The following is a 17,079-nucleotide window of genomic DNA, read 5'->3' on the forward strand; positions in this document are numbered from 1 at the left end:
TAAATAAATAAATAAATAAAAACCCGCTGCGTCTTGCTTGCTGTTACAATCGCTATCGTTACAGCATGCAGACATTACTGGTTAGTAAACCAAACTTAATTGATTAAATGTACACAAATAATGACTATTGATGCAGTGTTCAATATTAAAATGCGTTCTTTATCCATTCTTACATTTTCCTCCGTCATTGTGTAAGTATAACACGTTGTTTGTGTTGTTTTTAAACTCTCGGTTCTCTCTTTTTTTTTTTTTTTTTTTTAAACAACTTTATTGAAATACGGTTACATTACAGAAGTGAAGAAAGAAACATATTGCATTAGTGAACAAACAGAGGAAAAACAGGAGAAATAAAACTTTGCCAGGGTAGCTGATGAGTTATTAAAAAGAGAAAGAAAAGGAGGACCAAACATTGACAGTCTTAATTGCTTTTTTGTTGTTAGAGCCAGAAATCAAAGAAATATAATGTACAACTTCATGGGTAAAAGGGACAAAATTAGGTTTTTTACCACTGAATTTACATTTATGAATATGGAATTTAGCCAATAGAATCAATATGTTTATAACAAAGTACACATTCTCTCTATTTTGAGTTCTATAAAAGCAAAATACCACATTCTCCCATAATAAAATAAAGTCTTTATAAATATTGTCGATGATGAATCTGCTGAAGTTTTGCCAAAATGATCTGGTGTGTGAACAAAACCAAAAGAGGTGTAAAACAGTTTCTGGGTGATTTTCACAAAAGGAACAGTTTGTATTTATGTCTCTTTTAAATTTTGTCATATGATGATTAGCAGGGTAATATCGGTGAATTATTTTGAATGACACTTCTTTCACCTTGTTTACTATCAAGTATTTGTTAGGAATCAACCAAACTTTTTTCCAATCAATGTTGTTCACAAATCTGTTCCAATAAAAAACAACGTTTGGAATAGAAACAATTTCTTTTTGAAACAAGGCACGAATGTTCTTATTGTCGGTTCTCTCTCTTCATCCTTCTTCTTCACCACCGTAAACGTCATCGCCCTTCAGACGCAGTCTCTTCTGTGACCCAATCAGAGTTGAGTAGGCGTGTCGTGTGGTGTGAGGGGGGGGGGTGTCATGAACAGAAGAAGAAGTACACACTCCGCCACAGAAGGTGGCGGTAGTGGCCCTTATTGTTGGTAACAGCAGCGGAAGTTCTGCTGCTAACCGCGCAATACAAGCTTCTGTCTCGTAACTGCAGTCAATGGTTTACGTCAGGAAAAAGGAAAGCGAACAAATCTATTAAAATACAGTAAGTCACTCTTCAGTGTGTGTGTGTTAGCTTCGAGCGACAGACTGTGTGTTGTGTGTGTTTGTGTGTGTTAGCTTCGAGCGACAGACTGTGTGTGTGTGTGTGTGTGTGTGTGTTAGCTTCGAGCTGTCGCTGTTTCTCTGCGACAGACTGTGTGTGTGTGTGTGTGTGTGTGTGTAAAGTGTAAACTGTTGACTATAATGTGATGTAATGTGTCATGACATGCACCTGTGCTACACTAACAAACTAACAAAAACATTGGTTTTCACTTCAGCATTATTTATATTATATTATATTATATTTACAAGCTACAGTCTCAGTTGTTGCTGTATAGTGTCCACACACCCAGAAACCCCGTCTGTGTGCAGTTGAATGTGACACAGTAATGTGACACATTGCCACTTCCTTATTATAACATATTTGAAAAATCTGTATCTTCTGACTGAAAACTGTGAAAATCATTAACGTAGAAGCTGCTCCATCGTTTCAGTCCAGTGAACATGACGTGTGTCTGATGTGAGGCTACATGAATATAGAATCCTGATTGTGGTATTTTTACTTTCTCCCAGGAGTTCACATCACATCCCTTAACAGCATGCTGATAAACCCCCAACAGGAGGCTCTGATTGGCCAGGTGTTTGAAACCTATCTGACAGAGCATCACCATGGGGACGTTCTCCGGCTTTTTGCAGACACCAATGAGGAGACCCATCACTCTGTTGTTATCAATGCCATGACATTGTTTGAAGCCAATATGGAGGTAATGTGAACAATCTCAGTGTTCCATCTTTAGATTTATAATCCTTCATCATAATGTTAATCCAGTGATCTGCACTTGAGCACATCCTCAGTACTTCTTTCTTTTCATGATGGGAGGCTTCGACCGTTCAGAGGCTGTTCAGAGAGAGAGAGAGGGCTCACTCTGCATCTGTGCAGCCCAGAGCTTCAGAGATGTGGCTGTTCATATACTGTTTATGATATCACGAGGGCTGCAGTGCAGATTCATTGATAAATGACATAATTTTATAAATAACATAAGTGTTAGCTCTCTGAGTTTTAGCTCCTTAAATGTGAATATTTTCCAGTTTCTTTGCTCCATATAATGTAGAATTAATTAAAACTGTATAATATTGGTTTTTGAATAAAAAAAAAAAAAATGAAGAAAGAAAAGACATCATTGTAAGGTTTGTTAAACTGCGATCAGCATTTTTTGGACTTTTATGGCTCAAACAGTTAATCGATGAATCAAGAAAACAACAGATTATTGGATTATAAACATAATCGTCAGTTGCAGCCCTTTTTCTATAGGTTCACAAGAAAACACTAAAAAAGTGACCAGATAGACAAATGTAGGTTCAGTTAACTCTTCTGATAAACTCATTAGGGATCATCGTCATTTGTCCTGTGTGTATCCTAATGAATGACCTGGTGTTATGTGTCATATCTGTGACCACAGGTTGGGGACTATTTCAATGCCTATCCCAACGATGTCCTGGCTATTTTTGATAAAGTGTTACAGAAAACAGCCATGGACTTATCACAGAATGGTTCACCCACACACTGTGGAGGACAAAGAGCGAAAGAGCAGAGAATGAGGTGCACGCTTCATGCTCGCATCACAGGTGAGAGCTTCACCTGTGCAGTCACAACATTCCACTGTGGAATAAAATCATCATCACAAATTGTGTTTTTATTTAAGTTGTAGTACTGAAATGATTTGTCTGATGAAATGATGCTTGACGTCATTGACAGGCATGTCTCCCATTTTCAGAGTATGCTTTCATGGATGTGCTGTATGTGACGCTACAATGTTTCACACTCATTTAACAATGTAGACACAAGACAATCAGAGATGGCAGACCACGCCTTCTTCACTCAACCAGCCTCTGTCGGCCCGTGTGTGTAAGAGACTGTGGCGCAGTGGTAGAGCGACTGACTCACGATCAGAAGGTTGTGTGTTCATATCCTGTCAAAAAGTTATTAACAAGCTTCTGTCTGTCTCTGTTGCTCATTGTGCAAGCAAGTGCGGAAGCACACAGACAGACAGACAGACAGACAGACAGACAGACAGACAGACAGACAGACAGACAGACAGACAGAGCCACCAAAAACAATACTTCACTCCTTACTTTTGGAAGGAAGACATTTCTACATGTCTGTTTTTATTACAATCCAGAGACACATTTCTCTCTATGCACAACCATTGGCAGCATTTCCTGCTGATGTGTCCGTGTCCTTCTCTCGTTCTGTTGGTAACTGAATCTCATGTATGTGTAGGTCTACCAGTTTGTCCAGAACTGACCAGAGACACCATTCCCAGGTCCAGAGATGTAGGACACTTTCTGTCCGTCACTGGCACTGTGATCCGCACCAGTGCTGCAAAGGTGACTACATGGCACAGAAACATGAATAGTTCAGGACTAACACAACCTTCTTCCTGTTCTAGCAGAGATTTTCGAATTATAACCCAATAATAGACTATGTGAAGAAACCCATGCTGACAAATACTCTTCATATACATATAGTATTCATGTACGAGCTATAGTAGCATTCTTAATATTTTTTAATATTAATATATTATATATATTTAATAATATTTTAGCTGTAATTGTAAATTATAATTAATCCTTTATTTAAAGTTTTACTTTCTATTATTTACTGTGAAAACAAAAATGATGGTACAGCAGAGGCTGAACCACATGAGTTGTGTCTGTGTTGTTGTAATCTGCGACTGTTGTGTTGCCTTCTTAGAAGAGAGATTATGAATCTCAGTGAGGCTTTTTACATCTGTATAAATAAAGAATGAATGTGTGTTTTATCTTTTTAATAGAGAAATAATATTATATTATTCACCAAGTCATAGCTTGGAAACAACAATAGAAAATGAATATGCATGGGATGATGAATTTCAATCATTAACAATGGCTGTGTGTAGTAGCTGTGAGTGAGCACAGTGAACCTGCATGCACCCTGAAACTGATGAAGAGAAATGGAACCCAGCCACTCTGCTGTCACTTTACAGTAAGCTAGAGTGTTGTTACCATGTGTGCTTTCATTTGATTCATGTCTTTTCCTCTTCTCATAGGTTCTGGAATCTGAGCGTGATTACATGTGCTCCAAGTGTCGCCATGTTTTCACTCTGCACGCTGATTTTGATCAGTTTTATGTCTTTGTTGCACCTGGATCCTGCCCCAATCCTGAGGGCTGTAATTCATACAAATTCAGCTGTCTGTCAGGAGGATCCGAGCCTGGAACCTGCAGGGACTATCAGGAGATCAAGATTCAAGAACAAGTAGGCAGCAATACTGTGATTATTTTCTGAAATATGGACAGAACATTTGGTCATTGTAGGTCTTCTCATCTCAGGTGCAGAGGCTGTCAGTGGGCAGTATTCCTCGTTCTATGGTGGTGGTCCTTGAGGATGACCTGGTTGACAGTTGTAAATCTGGTAAGAACAGGAACCAAACACACTAATCCATTCTAAATAAACAACTTGAACAAACCTCGGAGCCATGTGTATACACATACATGGGCGGGGGCTGAGACTGTGACTGCGATGGCAGAAGGATGAATAATCTCAAACTGTTAAAAAATAAATTAAAAATAAATAAATGATTACTGCGCACAACACTGACGAGACATTTTTAAACAAATACCTGCTGGACTGATATTCTACTCAAATGTACTATTATTATCATTATTATTATCATCATTAATGTCATTATTATTATCACTATTCATGTCATTATTATCATCATTATTATCATTATTAATGTCATTAATATAATCATTGTTAATGTCATTATTATTATCATCATCAATGTCATTATTATTATCACTATTCATGTCATTATTATCATTATTAATGTCATTATTATTATTGTTAATGTCATTATTATTATCATTATTATTGTCATTATTATCATTATTAATGTCATTATTATCATTGTTAATGTCATTATTATTATCATTATTAATGTAATTATTATCATCATTATTATTATTATCATTAGTATTATCATTATTATTATTATCATTACCATTATTATTATCATTATTAATGTCATTATTATTATCATTATTAATGTAATTATTATCATCATTATTATTATTATCATTAGTATTATCATTATTATTATTATCATTACCATTATTATTATCATTATTAATGTCATTATTATTATCATTATTAATGTTATTATTATTTACATTATTATTATCATCATTGATGTCATTATTATTATTATCATTATTGATGTCATCATTATTATTATTATTATTATTAATAATAATAATAATAATAATAATAATAATAATAATAATAATAATAATGTCATTATTATCATTATTATTATTATGATTATTAATAAATGTCATTATAATTATCATTATCATTAACACCAAACAGTTAAAAGGCACACCAAACAGTTAAAAGGCAAGCTGGCCAGGAGTGTGTCCATACTTTGGAGGGCACAAAAACTATTAAACCAAAAGGCACTGTACTTGTTGTACTGCGCACTAGTCTCTCCACACCTACAATACTGCACAGAGGTCTGGGGACACACTTACAAAACCACTACTTATCCCCTGTTTATACTCCAAAAAAGAGCCTTGAGAATCCTACATCATGCCAGTTACAGAGAACATACAAATCAACTATTTACCAAATCAAAAATACTCAAATTCTATGACTTAATAAAATACCGCACAGTACAGATGATTTATAGGGCTGCCAACAAAAACCTCCCTCACAATCTACAGACATTATTCCTGAACAGAGGGGAGGGACACAATCTAAGAGGGAACATGAGGTTTAGGCAGAGAAGGGTAAGAACTACATTAAAATCCTTTACTGTATCGGTCACGGGGGTCAGACAGTGGAACAATCTGGATGAGGAGATGAAAAAATCAGCAAAACTGAGTGTATTTAAAAAGAAGTATGTAGAGATGACTATTAATCGATACAGACTGACACAGAAAGAAGTATGACAAAGGTCAGAGACAGAAATTTGTAGACACTGGGGGAAACGGTGCAACGGCGCGATGGAACACCATGGACACATGTACATACACACATGGAGTCTGAGTTGACTGTCTAGAGCTAGACTATATCTCTGAGTGCTACCGGATGCTGAAACATGTTTTCTTTGTCAAAATGTCATTAAAAAAAAAAAAAAAAAAAAAAATAAGCAAAATAAAAAAAAAAAAGAAATGAAATGTATGATGATAATGGGGCGGGACTGGTTAAGCTTTGCTTCTCCCGCTTTCCCTTTCGGTTATGTATATTGTGTGAACTGCAATGTTATGTGATGAGTGATCTAAATGTCATGACCGAAATAAATAAATAAATAAATTATTAATGTCATTATTATTATCATTATTATTATTAAATGTTATTATTATTATCATTATTATTTAATGTCATTATTATTATCAATATTAATGTCATTATTATTAACATTATTAATGTCATTATTATTATTATTATTAATATTATTTTATGCCATTATTTTTATCATTATTAATGTCATTATTATTAACATTATTATTATCATTGTTGTGCGGAACAGTCTGTCATTTAAGATCAGTTTAATTGCCACAACTGAAGTTGCTGGGATTCAATCAAAAGAAAGATTAGATCTATCAGAGCACATTCAGAGGTGGTGTCAGATGTCAGATTATTAATATAATCCCTGACCACTAGAGTTATGAGCTGTTTACACTTGTTCTTGCAAATGTTGAACACACAAAGCTGTGGTCTGTGTTTTGGTGTCATGGATGTTGAAGTAATGTATGTGTGAGTGAGTGCATACAATGCCGTGAGCATCAGTATCAGAGTTAAAATGAAGAATGGTGTTGTGTGTGTGTGTGTGTGTGTGTGTGTGTGTGTGTGTGTGTGTGCGTGCGTGTGTGCGTGCGTGTGTGTGTGTGTGTGTGTGTGTGTGTGTGTGTGTGTGTGTGTGTGTGTGTGTGTGTGTGTGTGTGTGTGTGTGTGTGTGTGTGTGTGTGTGCACACAGGAGACGATGTGACTGTCTACGGTGTCATGTGCCAGCGCTGGAAGCCATTTTACGATAGTTGTCGCTGTGATGTGGAGTTGGTCCTCAAAGCTAACAACATAGAAGTAAACAATGAGCAGGCAGCTGCTGCTCTTGTCATGAAGGATGTTCAGCAGGAGTTTGAAGTCTTCTGGGAAAGTTACAAACACAATCCCCTTGCTGGTATGAAAGCTTGTCTGAGAACACACTTTTATTTCTCCTGTTATTTGAACATTTCTAAATGTTATTCTCTCTCCTCCTGTAGGTCGGGATCACATGTTGTTGAGCCTGTGTCCACAGGTGTTTGGCATGTATGTGATTAAACTAGCGGTGGCCATGGTGCTGGCTGGGGGAGTACAGAGGATAGATTCTTCTGGAACCAAGATCCGGGGTATCACTGTTTTATGTTGTGGTCTAGATTAGGCAGGTGAAAAATGTCACCTAATAATAACATGGACAGTTCATTCCCTGGCAGAAATGTAATGTTTATATCAGTATTACCTCTTTCAAATAAAATAGTTTGCATTTTCTAGCCTTTGAATAAGACTTTTATACGTGAGCTGCCATTTTTGTTTATTTTTGAAGCAAATGAAGAACAACATTCTTTCTGCAGTTGTTGTTGTCTTGACACACTGACTGCTGCAAAGTCTTGAGAATGATGTGTCATTCTCCCACCTTCGATGAATATAGGAGAACAACTAGATGTAACTAAAGTCATGTTTCTGAGACTGAAAAACATTTGGGAGTTTTGTTACTAACTGACTGCGGTGTTCTTGTTGTCCTCTGTAGGTGAGTGTCATATGCTGCTGGTGGGCGACCCCGGCACAGGGAAGTCTCAGTTTCTGAAGTATGCTGCTAAGATCATGCCTCGCTCTGTCCTCACTGCTGGAATAGGATCAACGAGTGCAGGTAGACCGTTGTTTCAGATCCATCGGGACTTTGCTATCAGAGCTGCAACTCATGATTATTTTCTTCATTTATCCAGCTGTTGTTTGAGCTGAAGAGATGAGGGAAAAATCCAAAAAAACCACTCGAACCAGTTCCTGAATAAAATACTGTGCAGTTTAGTCGTCAATGAATGATTGAATATTGGTTGTAGTCGTATATGATGGAGCTTGATTTCCTCAGACAGTCTGAACTCACTGGATATGTTGACACATTTGTTGAAGGACTGACGGTTGCTGCCGTGAAAGATGGAGGTGAATGGCACTTGGAGGCAGGAGCACTCGTCCTGTCAGATGGTGGTTTGTGCTGCATTGATGAATTTAACAGTATCAAGGAACACGACCGCATCAGCATCCATGAGGCTATGGAGCAACAGTCTATTAGTGTGGCCAAAGCTGGGTAAGACTCTCTACTGTTCTAATGACGTCAGACGTTATAACATCCTTTCATGTGATTGGCTGTTTAATTCCAGCCAATCAGAAGACAAGAATACACATGATGATAACAAATCAAACAAACACTGAGGTGAAATAAAGTTGCTGGGCTTCTGTGCAACGACCAACCAAGACAAACAAATCCGTCCTCTGCCACATGGTTCTTCCACTTTTCACTGAGAAATACACACTCCCATCAGCTGTTTCCTCTCACAGGAGCAGAATGTCTAGTTGTTTTTAGATATTTTAGTTTGGACAGCATGCAGCTGCACAAGTTCTATATTCATGTATCTTGAAGCAAGAAACAATAATGGTAGTTGTGTTCTTTATAAGCAGACCTGTCTACTGTCATATCTTTGCTCCTGTAAATTGTCTCTAGCATGGTTTGTAAGCTGAACACTCGGAGCACCATCCTGGCAGCGACCAACCCTAAAGGCCAGTACGATCCTAACGAGCCTCTGTCTGTGAACATTGCTCTGGCAAGTCCTCTGCTGAGTCGCTTTGACCTGGTCCTGGTTTTGCTGGACACAAGGAATGCAGAGTGGGACCGCATCATCTCCTCATTTATTTTGGAAGACCAAGGTATTGCTTGTGCTCCGATTAAATCAGGAAGTGAATCATTAATATTTCAAATATATATATATATATATATATATATATATATATATATATATATATATATATATATATATATATATATATTGATTGTATGGTGAGTATGTGTGATACGTGGCTTTTATTGTTCTGAGCTCAGGACCGCCCTCTGGCTCATGCAGCCTGTGGCCCTTGGAGAAAATGAAGGCTTATTTCAGTGTGATTAAACGACTGCAGCCGCAGGTGTCGGAGGAGGCCAACCACATCCTGACACGCTACTACCAGCTCCAGAGACAAAGTAACGGCCGCAACGCTGCTCGCACCACCATCCGCATGCTTGAAAGTCTGAGCAGGCTGGCTGAAGGTGATTTTTTCTATATTAATATTCCAATTATATTCATAATGTTTGCACTTATACAAAAAGTCCTCTTGGAACGATGACGTGATTGTGGTAGTGATAATCATGAGCTGTGACTGGTGTGTGAGTGATCCTCGCGTCAGAATGTTGCATTGATTGGTCCTTTTTGATACATTTAAATATTCATTCATATATGATAATTATTATTTTGAGGTTTTGGAATTAAAAAAAGTCCAAATAATGAGTCAATTAATAAAGAAATTAAATGACATTTTAATAAATAATGAAAATAATCTGGTAATCTGTTTGAGATGTGGATGAACTATGGTTTGGGTTAGAACTTTCAGAATCACTACTACATTTTTGGACTACTGAAAAAGTTTACATATGTCTTTTAATGTAAGAACAACAACGATTGGTTGAACAAGAGAAAAGAGAGTGTAGAAATGGTCGACACTGTTTTTGACATTGCAGCACATGCCAGGCTCATGTACAGAGAGACGGTGACGATAGAGGACGCCGTCATGGCTGTGTCTGTCATGGAGTGCTCCATGCAGGTAAGGAGATGACTTTTATGTCTTTGTGTTGTTTATTTTTTATTCTTATATTTCAGTCTAATCCATGATGTAGCAATTAGAGGTCAACCAGTATATCAGTGCAGCCGGTGGCTCTTTTTTTTGGCCCATATATTCATCTGTATTTGTTTTTTTCTACATCTGATAAAATATCCCTTTTTTAATGATAACAAATAATACAAAAAATAGCTAATGGTCTATCTCGCTAATCTACATTGTATGTCAGCTCTGTAATGCAATTATATACAGTATATTCAATCAAAACAATGTATAATAAACTAAGTGTTAAATAAATGAAGTTTCTAAGAACAAAAATGCTTCATTTGATTGCTAAATAATAATGATTAGTCAGTGACTGCAGAACAAGTATCGTTATGAACTTAAACGTTAGCACTTCACTGCTGCAGGATGGACTTCAGGATGATCTGTAGGACATTTCAATCAAAGATTTTCTTTGTAAACCTTCCAGCTATTGCATGTTTGCTTATATGAATATATTTAATACAACGTCATCGGCAACACATGCGTCTGGTGTTTTCGCTTATCTTCTGCATATGCAGATTATTAGTCATATCATTTCTGTTCATATAGACCAGATAAGTTTGTGCATTTATTCGTTTATATAAGCAGCAGCAGAGACTGTTGATAAAAAATGATACTGATATCAACTTTCAGATACTGATGATGTTCACTCAGGGAGAAACTGTCTAACTTGGTGCTTCTCAAGCTCCTGTGCTCAAAGTTGAGTCAGTCCCACTATGAGGGAGGAGATGATCCATTCTTTCTCTAATTGGTCAGCCTGGCTACAGTGGCTTTACAGTACAGTAAAAGAAACCTATGATTATTCTTATTTTCTTCAATTAAAGAAGAATAATAGGCAACTCTAGCTTTGTGTAGGGCTTTTTTGTAAGCTATAAAACCATCTTTCCAGGCTATATAAAATTCCTCTAGGTTTTTGGAACGCCATTTTCTTTCTAATCTACGTAACGTCTGTTTAAGAGCACGAGTATTGGAGTTAAACCATGGTGCTCGTCTCATCTGATTCACCAACACAATCTAATGTAGTAAACAGTGAACAAGGTTATCTATGAGGGCGGGACTTCAGATGTACTGACATATGGCACCGAGTTAAATAAAGGTTGCACTGTCTCTTTGAATGTATTCATATTATTATCAGACAGTATTTTTTATTTATGTTATTGTAATTTATTATTGTACAATTACATGTGAGTAAATAATGATCAGTAAGGAGAGGGTTTTGAGGAACTATGTTTAAGTTATCAATATCAATACCATAAGTTAAAACAAGGTCGAGGGTGTGATTAAGGCAATGAGTTGGTTTATTAACTTGTTGAATAAAACCAATTGATTCCAACAGCGAGTTAAATGCGCAGCTAAGACTATCACGGTCAACATCTACATGGATGTTGAAATCCCCTACAATTATGATTTGATCTGTCTTAAAGGGGACATATTATGCAAAATAAACTTTTGAATCATTTTAATACTTATATTTGCGACTCTGGAGGCCCTACCAGTCGCCAAAGTGTGAAAAAAGAATACTCAGTCATGTTTTCGTGGTCCCCCTTAGTGTAAGTATAGGAGATAAAACACGCAATGTTGAATTCCCTGCGATTGTGACGACACAATGCGCATTTCACCACGAATGTTACCACCCACCAGTAAGTTTACGTCGAGAGCTCCACCTTAGCTCCACCTTGTCCCTATAAAATGCGAGAGTGCAGGTGAGGGAGGAAGAGCGGTATTATGTCAACGCAGAGGGACAAGTGTGCTGTTGGTGGCTGCACAGTGGAGCACAGTGTTTTACACAAACTTCCAGCCTCAGAGGATTTTATATATGAAGCTAATGTGCCGGATAAAGTCAGCAAACGTGTGTTCGTGTGTCCGCACCACTTCACATCAGACTGCGGCCAGCGGTCGCCGTATTTAGTCAGTCAATAATCGTAACAATAGAGAGAGCAGGAGACACACACAGCATAACACCAGTGGAAGAACAGGAAGTGACACATTATGTTACCGCCTACGTCAGTCTGTCCTTCCCACACCAAAGTTAAGAGCTATTCACCTTTGTCATTGTAGAGTGATGGAGCTGAATTCTGTTCCTGAATAACTTAATTCTACATGTCCAGCTTCTCTGTGTTTTCTCTGCTGTCTTAGGGAGGTGCTCTGCTGGGGAATGTAAATGCTTTACTGACGTCATTCCCTGCTGACCCTGGTACACAGTATGAAGCTCAGTGTAAGGTGCTATTGGAGGGACTGAACTTGCCACTGCTCCTACAGAAAGAGATGCAGAGAATTTCCATGTGAGTATATGACTGCTTTTCTATTCCAGTGTGAACCATGTGAATTATGACACTAGTACTTTTACTTTCTTTATTTTTTTCGGACTGCATCAATTGCAATACACAGACATTTCTTTCCAAACCACATAAAACAGTCACATTTTATCAACATTTACACAGTTTGGGAGAATGTGCACAAAATAGCAGAAAATATTATCTCAAGTATGTCAAGAGGGGGTTAAAACCAAACCAAATATACAACCAATAATAATCGATAAATACACACACACATACTGTACATACTGTAAAATACACATAAAATAAACCAACAAAAGAAATAATACTAAGGGAAGAAAATAGCAGGAAAACAGGGCATTAAACCATCAATTGCTTGATATCTCGACAAAATCTGGACGTAAAGGCCTTACGTACTGAACCCACTTGGACCATAACTCAATGAACAATGAAAAAGTTATCCCCTCCGTAACATAAATATCATTTACTATATTTATCCTTTGCTGAATTGTGGGAGGTTCACTGGTTCAATTGTGGGAGTAACCAATGTCATGCGAGTGCTTTTTTTTAAACAAGTATCAAAATGCGAAACATGTATCAATCCGCTTGTCTTGTTTGAAAATCAAAATGACCAAAGAATAGAGTGAGAAACTGAAAAGGCAAATCAGTGTCAAAGATGTCTCTTAATACTTTATGAATCTCCAGAAGGACCTAATCACCTGACAGTCCCAGAATACATGCCAGTGATCGGATTCACGGGACCCGCACTGTCTCCAACAAATGACATCTCCTCCTGTAAAATTAGCTTTTTGCTTTGGTGTGATGAAAAAAAGAATATGACACTTCCACCCGAACTCCCTCCACATATGAGAGTTTGTACAATTCCACTGGATTTCACAAGCATTCACCCAAACCTCATTCAATATCGAAAGATTACCTTCCCTTTCCCGCTGTTCTCTGACATATTCTGTGGTATATGAGTTTTCTTTGTCAAAAGACCTTTATAAAGTTTAGCTATAATACCCTTACTTGATTTATTTTGGTAGACATCCAGGAACACTTTCAATATTTGATCATCAAAGTCTGTTCTGTCTCTAATATTATGTTCAAAATAAGTACGTATCTGAAGGTATCTAAAAAAAGTCTGATTTTTCAAGATGGTATTCTTTCCTCAGACTTTCAAAGTCCTATAGATTTCCCTTAAAGGGGACATATTATGCAAAATCAACTTTTTAACCATTTCAATACTTATATTTGGGACTCTGGAGGCCCTACCAGTCGCCAAAGTGTGGTCAAATAGAGCTCATAACTGACCATTCTGACACGTCCTAATTAAAAATATTTGTTCAGTACGTCCTCCATGACCGGAGCACAGACTCTGGACTGAAATACAGCGGCAGTGTGATGCTTAAATATCGAGATTTTAGACATTTCCCTTGTAATTGTCGGAGATTAACCCACGTTTTTAGGATTGTTAAGTCTTTTTTAACTGATTTACAGTTCGGCAGTGTTCGGCTTGATCCTTGTGTCGGACGTCTCTTCCTGTGACGGCACTCTCTCTGTTGGAATGGAGCGGAGGGAACAGGAGCTGAGTGAGCGCAGTAAAAAGGATCAATCGATCAATCGCCCAGCCCTAGTTGAGCCGCAATGTTTCCTCTCACGGTTCACGTTCAGCTGTGCCGGCGTCGACACACCCCCTGGAAGAAGTGGGCGTGTGTTTGCCCGTGTCTCATTTGCATGTAAAGGGACCAGGCACAAAACCGAGCGTTCTGGTTTTGGCAGGGTTCGCAACCAAATAATATCAACTCAAAAAAGTAATAACAGAGTAACAGAGACAGGATGAACCGAGCCAGGGGAATTAAAGGGAAATAAAGAAGGAAAATAAAAAAGTAAACAGACCAAACCGTGTTGACGGGGTTTATATCTGATAACTTGGTGATCATATACAGAGAGAGGGAGAGTGAGAAACACAGATGTGCAGTGCAGCTGACCATGTGTGGAACACTCACTAATCTGTTCATTTCAGTAAAAATAGTCTGTGATAATGTGTTTTGTTTACTTCTCCCGTTATTTTTTTCCTTCACTCCTGTCCTTTAGTTAGTTTTCATTGATAATAGTTGGCTACACTATTGGCTCCTCTTTGCTCGGCCAAAAAGAACGTTAATCTCACAATAAAAAAATTCATGCCGTTAAAATGGGTTTGTGTTAACGCCGTTAATAGTTAACTGACAGTACTAAAAAATATTAACAGTATGTAATTGATTCACAGAATATCATGGAACCACAGTGTAGCACATTTATCTCAGATTGACAGCAGACCAAACTGATGCATCAACAGGATTATCTTCCTGGTCAGCAGCAGCATCAGCAGCAGCATCAGCAGCAGCATCAGCAGCAGCAGCATCGATGGAGAGAATAAATCTCCATGCCAACTTGTTTCACCTTGTTCAGGCTACATTGATTCAGGATAACTGAGATATCCTGGCTCAGTCATCCCTTATCATGCTTTGACTTTGTCATCAAACTCTTCATTTATAGTCAAGTATTTTAAAGACACGGCCACTCTGTTGATTTACTGTGATTAACAGGACCACTCATATAATTCATTCATCTCATCTGTTATGTTTGTAACACACCTGGTCGTCTTTACCAGTGTCAGACACTAACCATAGGTCGAATTGACGTGGATCTGTGTTTCCTCTCTTCTCTAGGCTAAAGAGCATCATGTCACAGTCGCCCCAGTGTGATCCACCACCTGATAATCACTGGGGTCAATGCAGTGATGTCACAGAGGAGAGTGGCTTGGATTGGTTCCGCTCCATCACTCCATCGGTGTCACCTGACGTTTTGGCCTCACCAGTAATCACATCAACTCAGAACTTAAAGAAAACACCTGCAACAATCAAACAGCCAAACTGTCAAAGTAACACAAGCCGAGCATTAAAGTGCAGGGGAGCGGTTACCGCTGCCTCAGAGGAAGAAATGAGAAAAAGTGAGAAAAATGAAGGCGTGAAAGAAAAAAGCAGTTTCTTCCAAGACGAGGGACAGAAAGATGACCAACATTCAGAGTCGTCAGGGTTTGTGCTCCAGAAAGTCTCGAAGAATCTGAGAGACAGAAGACTGCGGCAGCTGGAGCAGAATAAGCAGCAGTGTGACAAGGACAAAGGAGGAGGACACATAGACAGGGCGGTGTCCACAGGTGGTGCAGGTACAACAAATACACCTCCACATTCCCACAGGAGCAGCACACTGTCACCAGGTCAAAACATTCCCTCAAATATCCAGGTCCAGGATAACCGGTCATCTGGCAAACTAAGTAGACTAGAGAACGAAGACGAGAGGAACCAAAGCAAGACTACAAACATGTGTGCTGTGCTGAAGGAAAAGATGGAGGCTGAAGGTGACACAGGGAAAGACCTGCGGGCCAAGTTGTTCAACTTTACATTCAAACCAAGGAATTCAATGCCTTTACTCCACAGCCACAAGTTTAATGCCAGCGCAGATGTCAGTGCACACGTCCTAACTGAAAGCAGCCAGAGTAAACAGAAGCCAACGAGTCATGATGTGTTAGCCAGTCCATCAGCCAACACACAGGAAAATCAGTCTGAAGAGAGGTGCAGAACAAAGCATCTCAGCTGCGTCAGTGAGGTGGGAGAGAGTGGCTCTTTTTCATCAGCAGTTAAAAATGGAAGTCAAATAAAGGGAAATATGACTCGGCAACAAAGAATCAGCGACAGTACAGAGATAGTAGATGGCTTTACTGACACACCACCTTCAAATCTGAGCACTCACATCAACTGTCCAGCACCGTTCCAACCGGGCCTCAAAAAGTCGACCATAAACTCGTCAACACTGACTAAACTGGCACGGTTCTCATTCACATGCACAGCTAAAGCCACGGCTCAAACACCAGAGGATAACCGTGCTGAATCCTTTAGACCAAATCCAAAAGTCAATGAAACTCAAGATATCGCTGAACACAGTCCCACAAAAAAGAAGCTCAAAACGACCATCACCTCAAACAAAGTCAAAAGTGTGTTCGTGCAGTCATCAAAGTCATGTGTACAACAGCCACAGGGCTGTGAAAGCACCGTCAATCTGAAGAAGAGGAAATGCTTTGAGCTGGTTTCTTCATCACGTAGAGATTGTGCATTTTCTGGACTGTCCCTTTTTAGCTCTGCTGAGTTAAGTAATGATGTACTTGACACTGACTGGGACCAAGAGATTTGAAATGATGTTAACACTGCGACGCACACTCTCTCCATTTAATGTGAGTCTGAGGGAGTGGATCAGTGCATGTTTATGGATGAAGAACTCCACAATAATAATGTGTGTGTTAGGAAAGATGAAGCAGGTGATGTGTTTAGCAACTGTTCCCCCAGCGTGATGTAAATAAAAGACAATATTATAATGACGCTTTAATATGATTTCTTTGTAATGGTTACAGGATAGTGTTTGAACTCAGATGAGGAACCAGTATATTTATTAAATTGCCTCCATGAAATGAAACTAAAATGATAAACGATTAAAAAAACAAGACAAA

General features: G+C 38.4%; 1 protein-coding gene across 3 annotated transcripts; it reads left to right on the plus strand.

Moving 5' to 3' along the window:
• Positions 1-1,161: 1,161 nt before the first annotated feature.
• Positions 1,162-16,951, plus strand: mcm9 (minichromosome maintenance 9 homologous recombination repair factor). 3 transcript variants are annotated; one of them, XM_058612552.1, is made up of 16 exons: positions 1,162-1,276; positions 1,846-2,036; positions 2,733-2,898; positions 3,554-3,660; positions 4,362-4,568; positions 4,643-4,724; positions 7,295-7,495; positions 7,578-7,703; positions 8,102-8,221; positions 8,482-8,656; positions 9,071-9,273; positions 9,446-9,649; positions 10,118-10,200; positions 12,397-12,542; positions 14,037-14,128; positions 15,248-15,330. In XM_058612552.1, the coding sequence occupies exons 2-16, from the start codon at positions 1,872-1,874 to the stop codon at positions 15,250-15,252; spliced, it is 2,082 nt and encodes a 693-aa protein (XP_058468535.1). In that variant the 5' UTR covers positions 1,162-1,276; positions 1,846-1,871; the 3' UTR covers positions 15,253-15,330. The 3 variants fall into 3 exon arrangements, with proteins under 3 accessions (XP_058468535.1, XP_058468533.1, XP_058468534.1); XM_058612550.1 differs by lacking the exon at positions 14,037-14,128 and having other exon boundaries at positions 1,165-1,276; positions 15,248-16,951; XM_058612551.1 differs by lacking the exon at positions 14,037-14,128 and having other exon boundaries at positions 1,165-1,276; positions 1,893-2,036; positions 15,248-16,951.
• The last annotated feature ends 128 nt before the right edge of the window (positions 16,952-17,079 follow it).

Source organism: Solea solea, chromosome 17, assembly GCF_958295425.1.
Source record: "Solea solea chromosome 17, fSolSol10.1, whole genome shotgun sequence".
NCBI classification, from domain to species: domain Eukaryota; kingdom Metazoa; phylum Chordata; class Actinopteri; order Pleuronectiformes; family Soleidae; genus Solea; species Solea solea.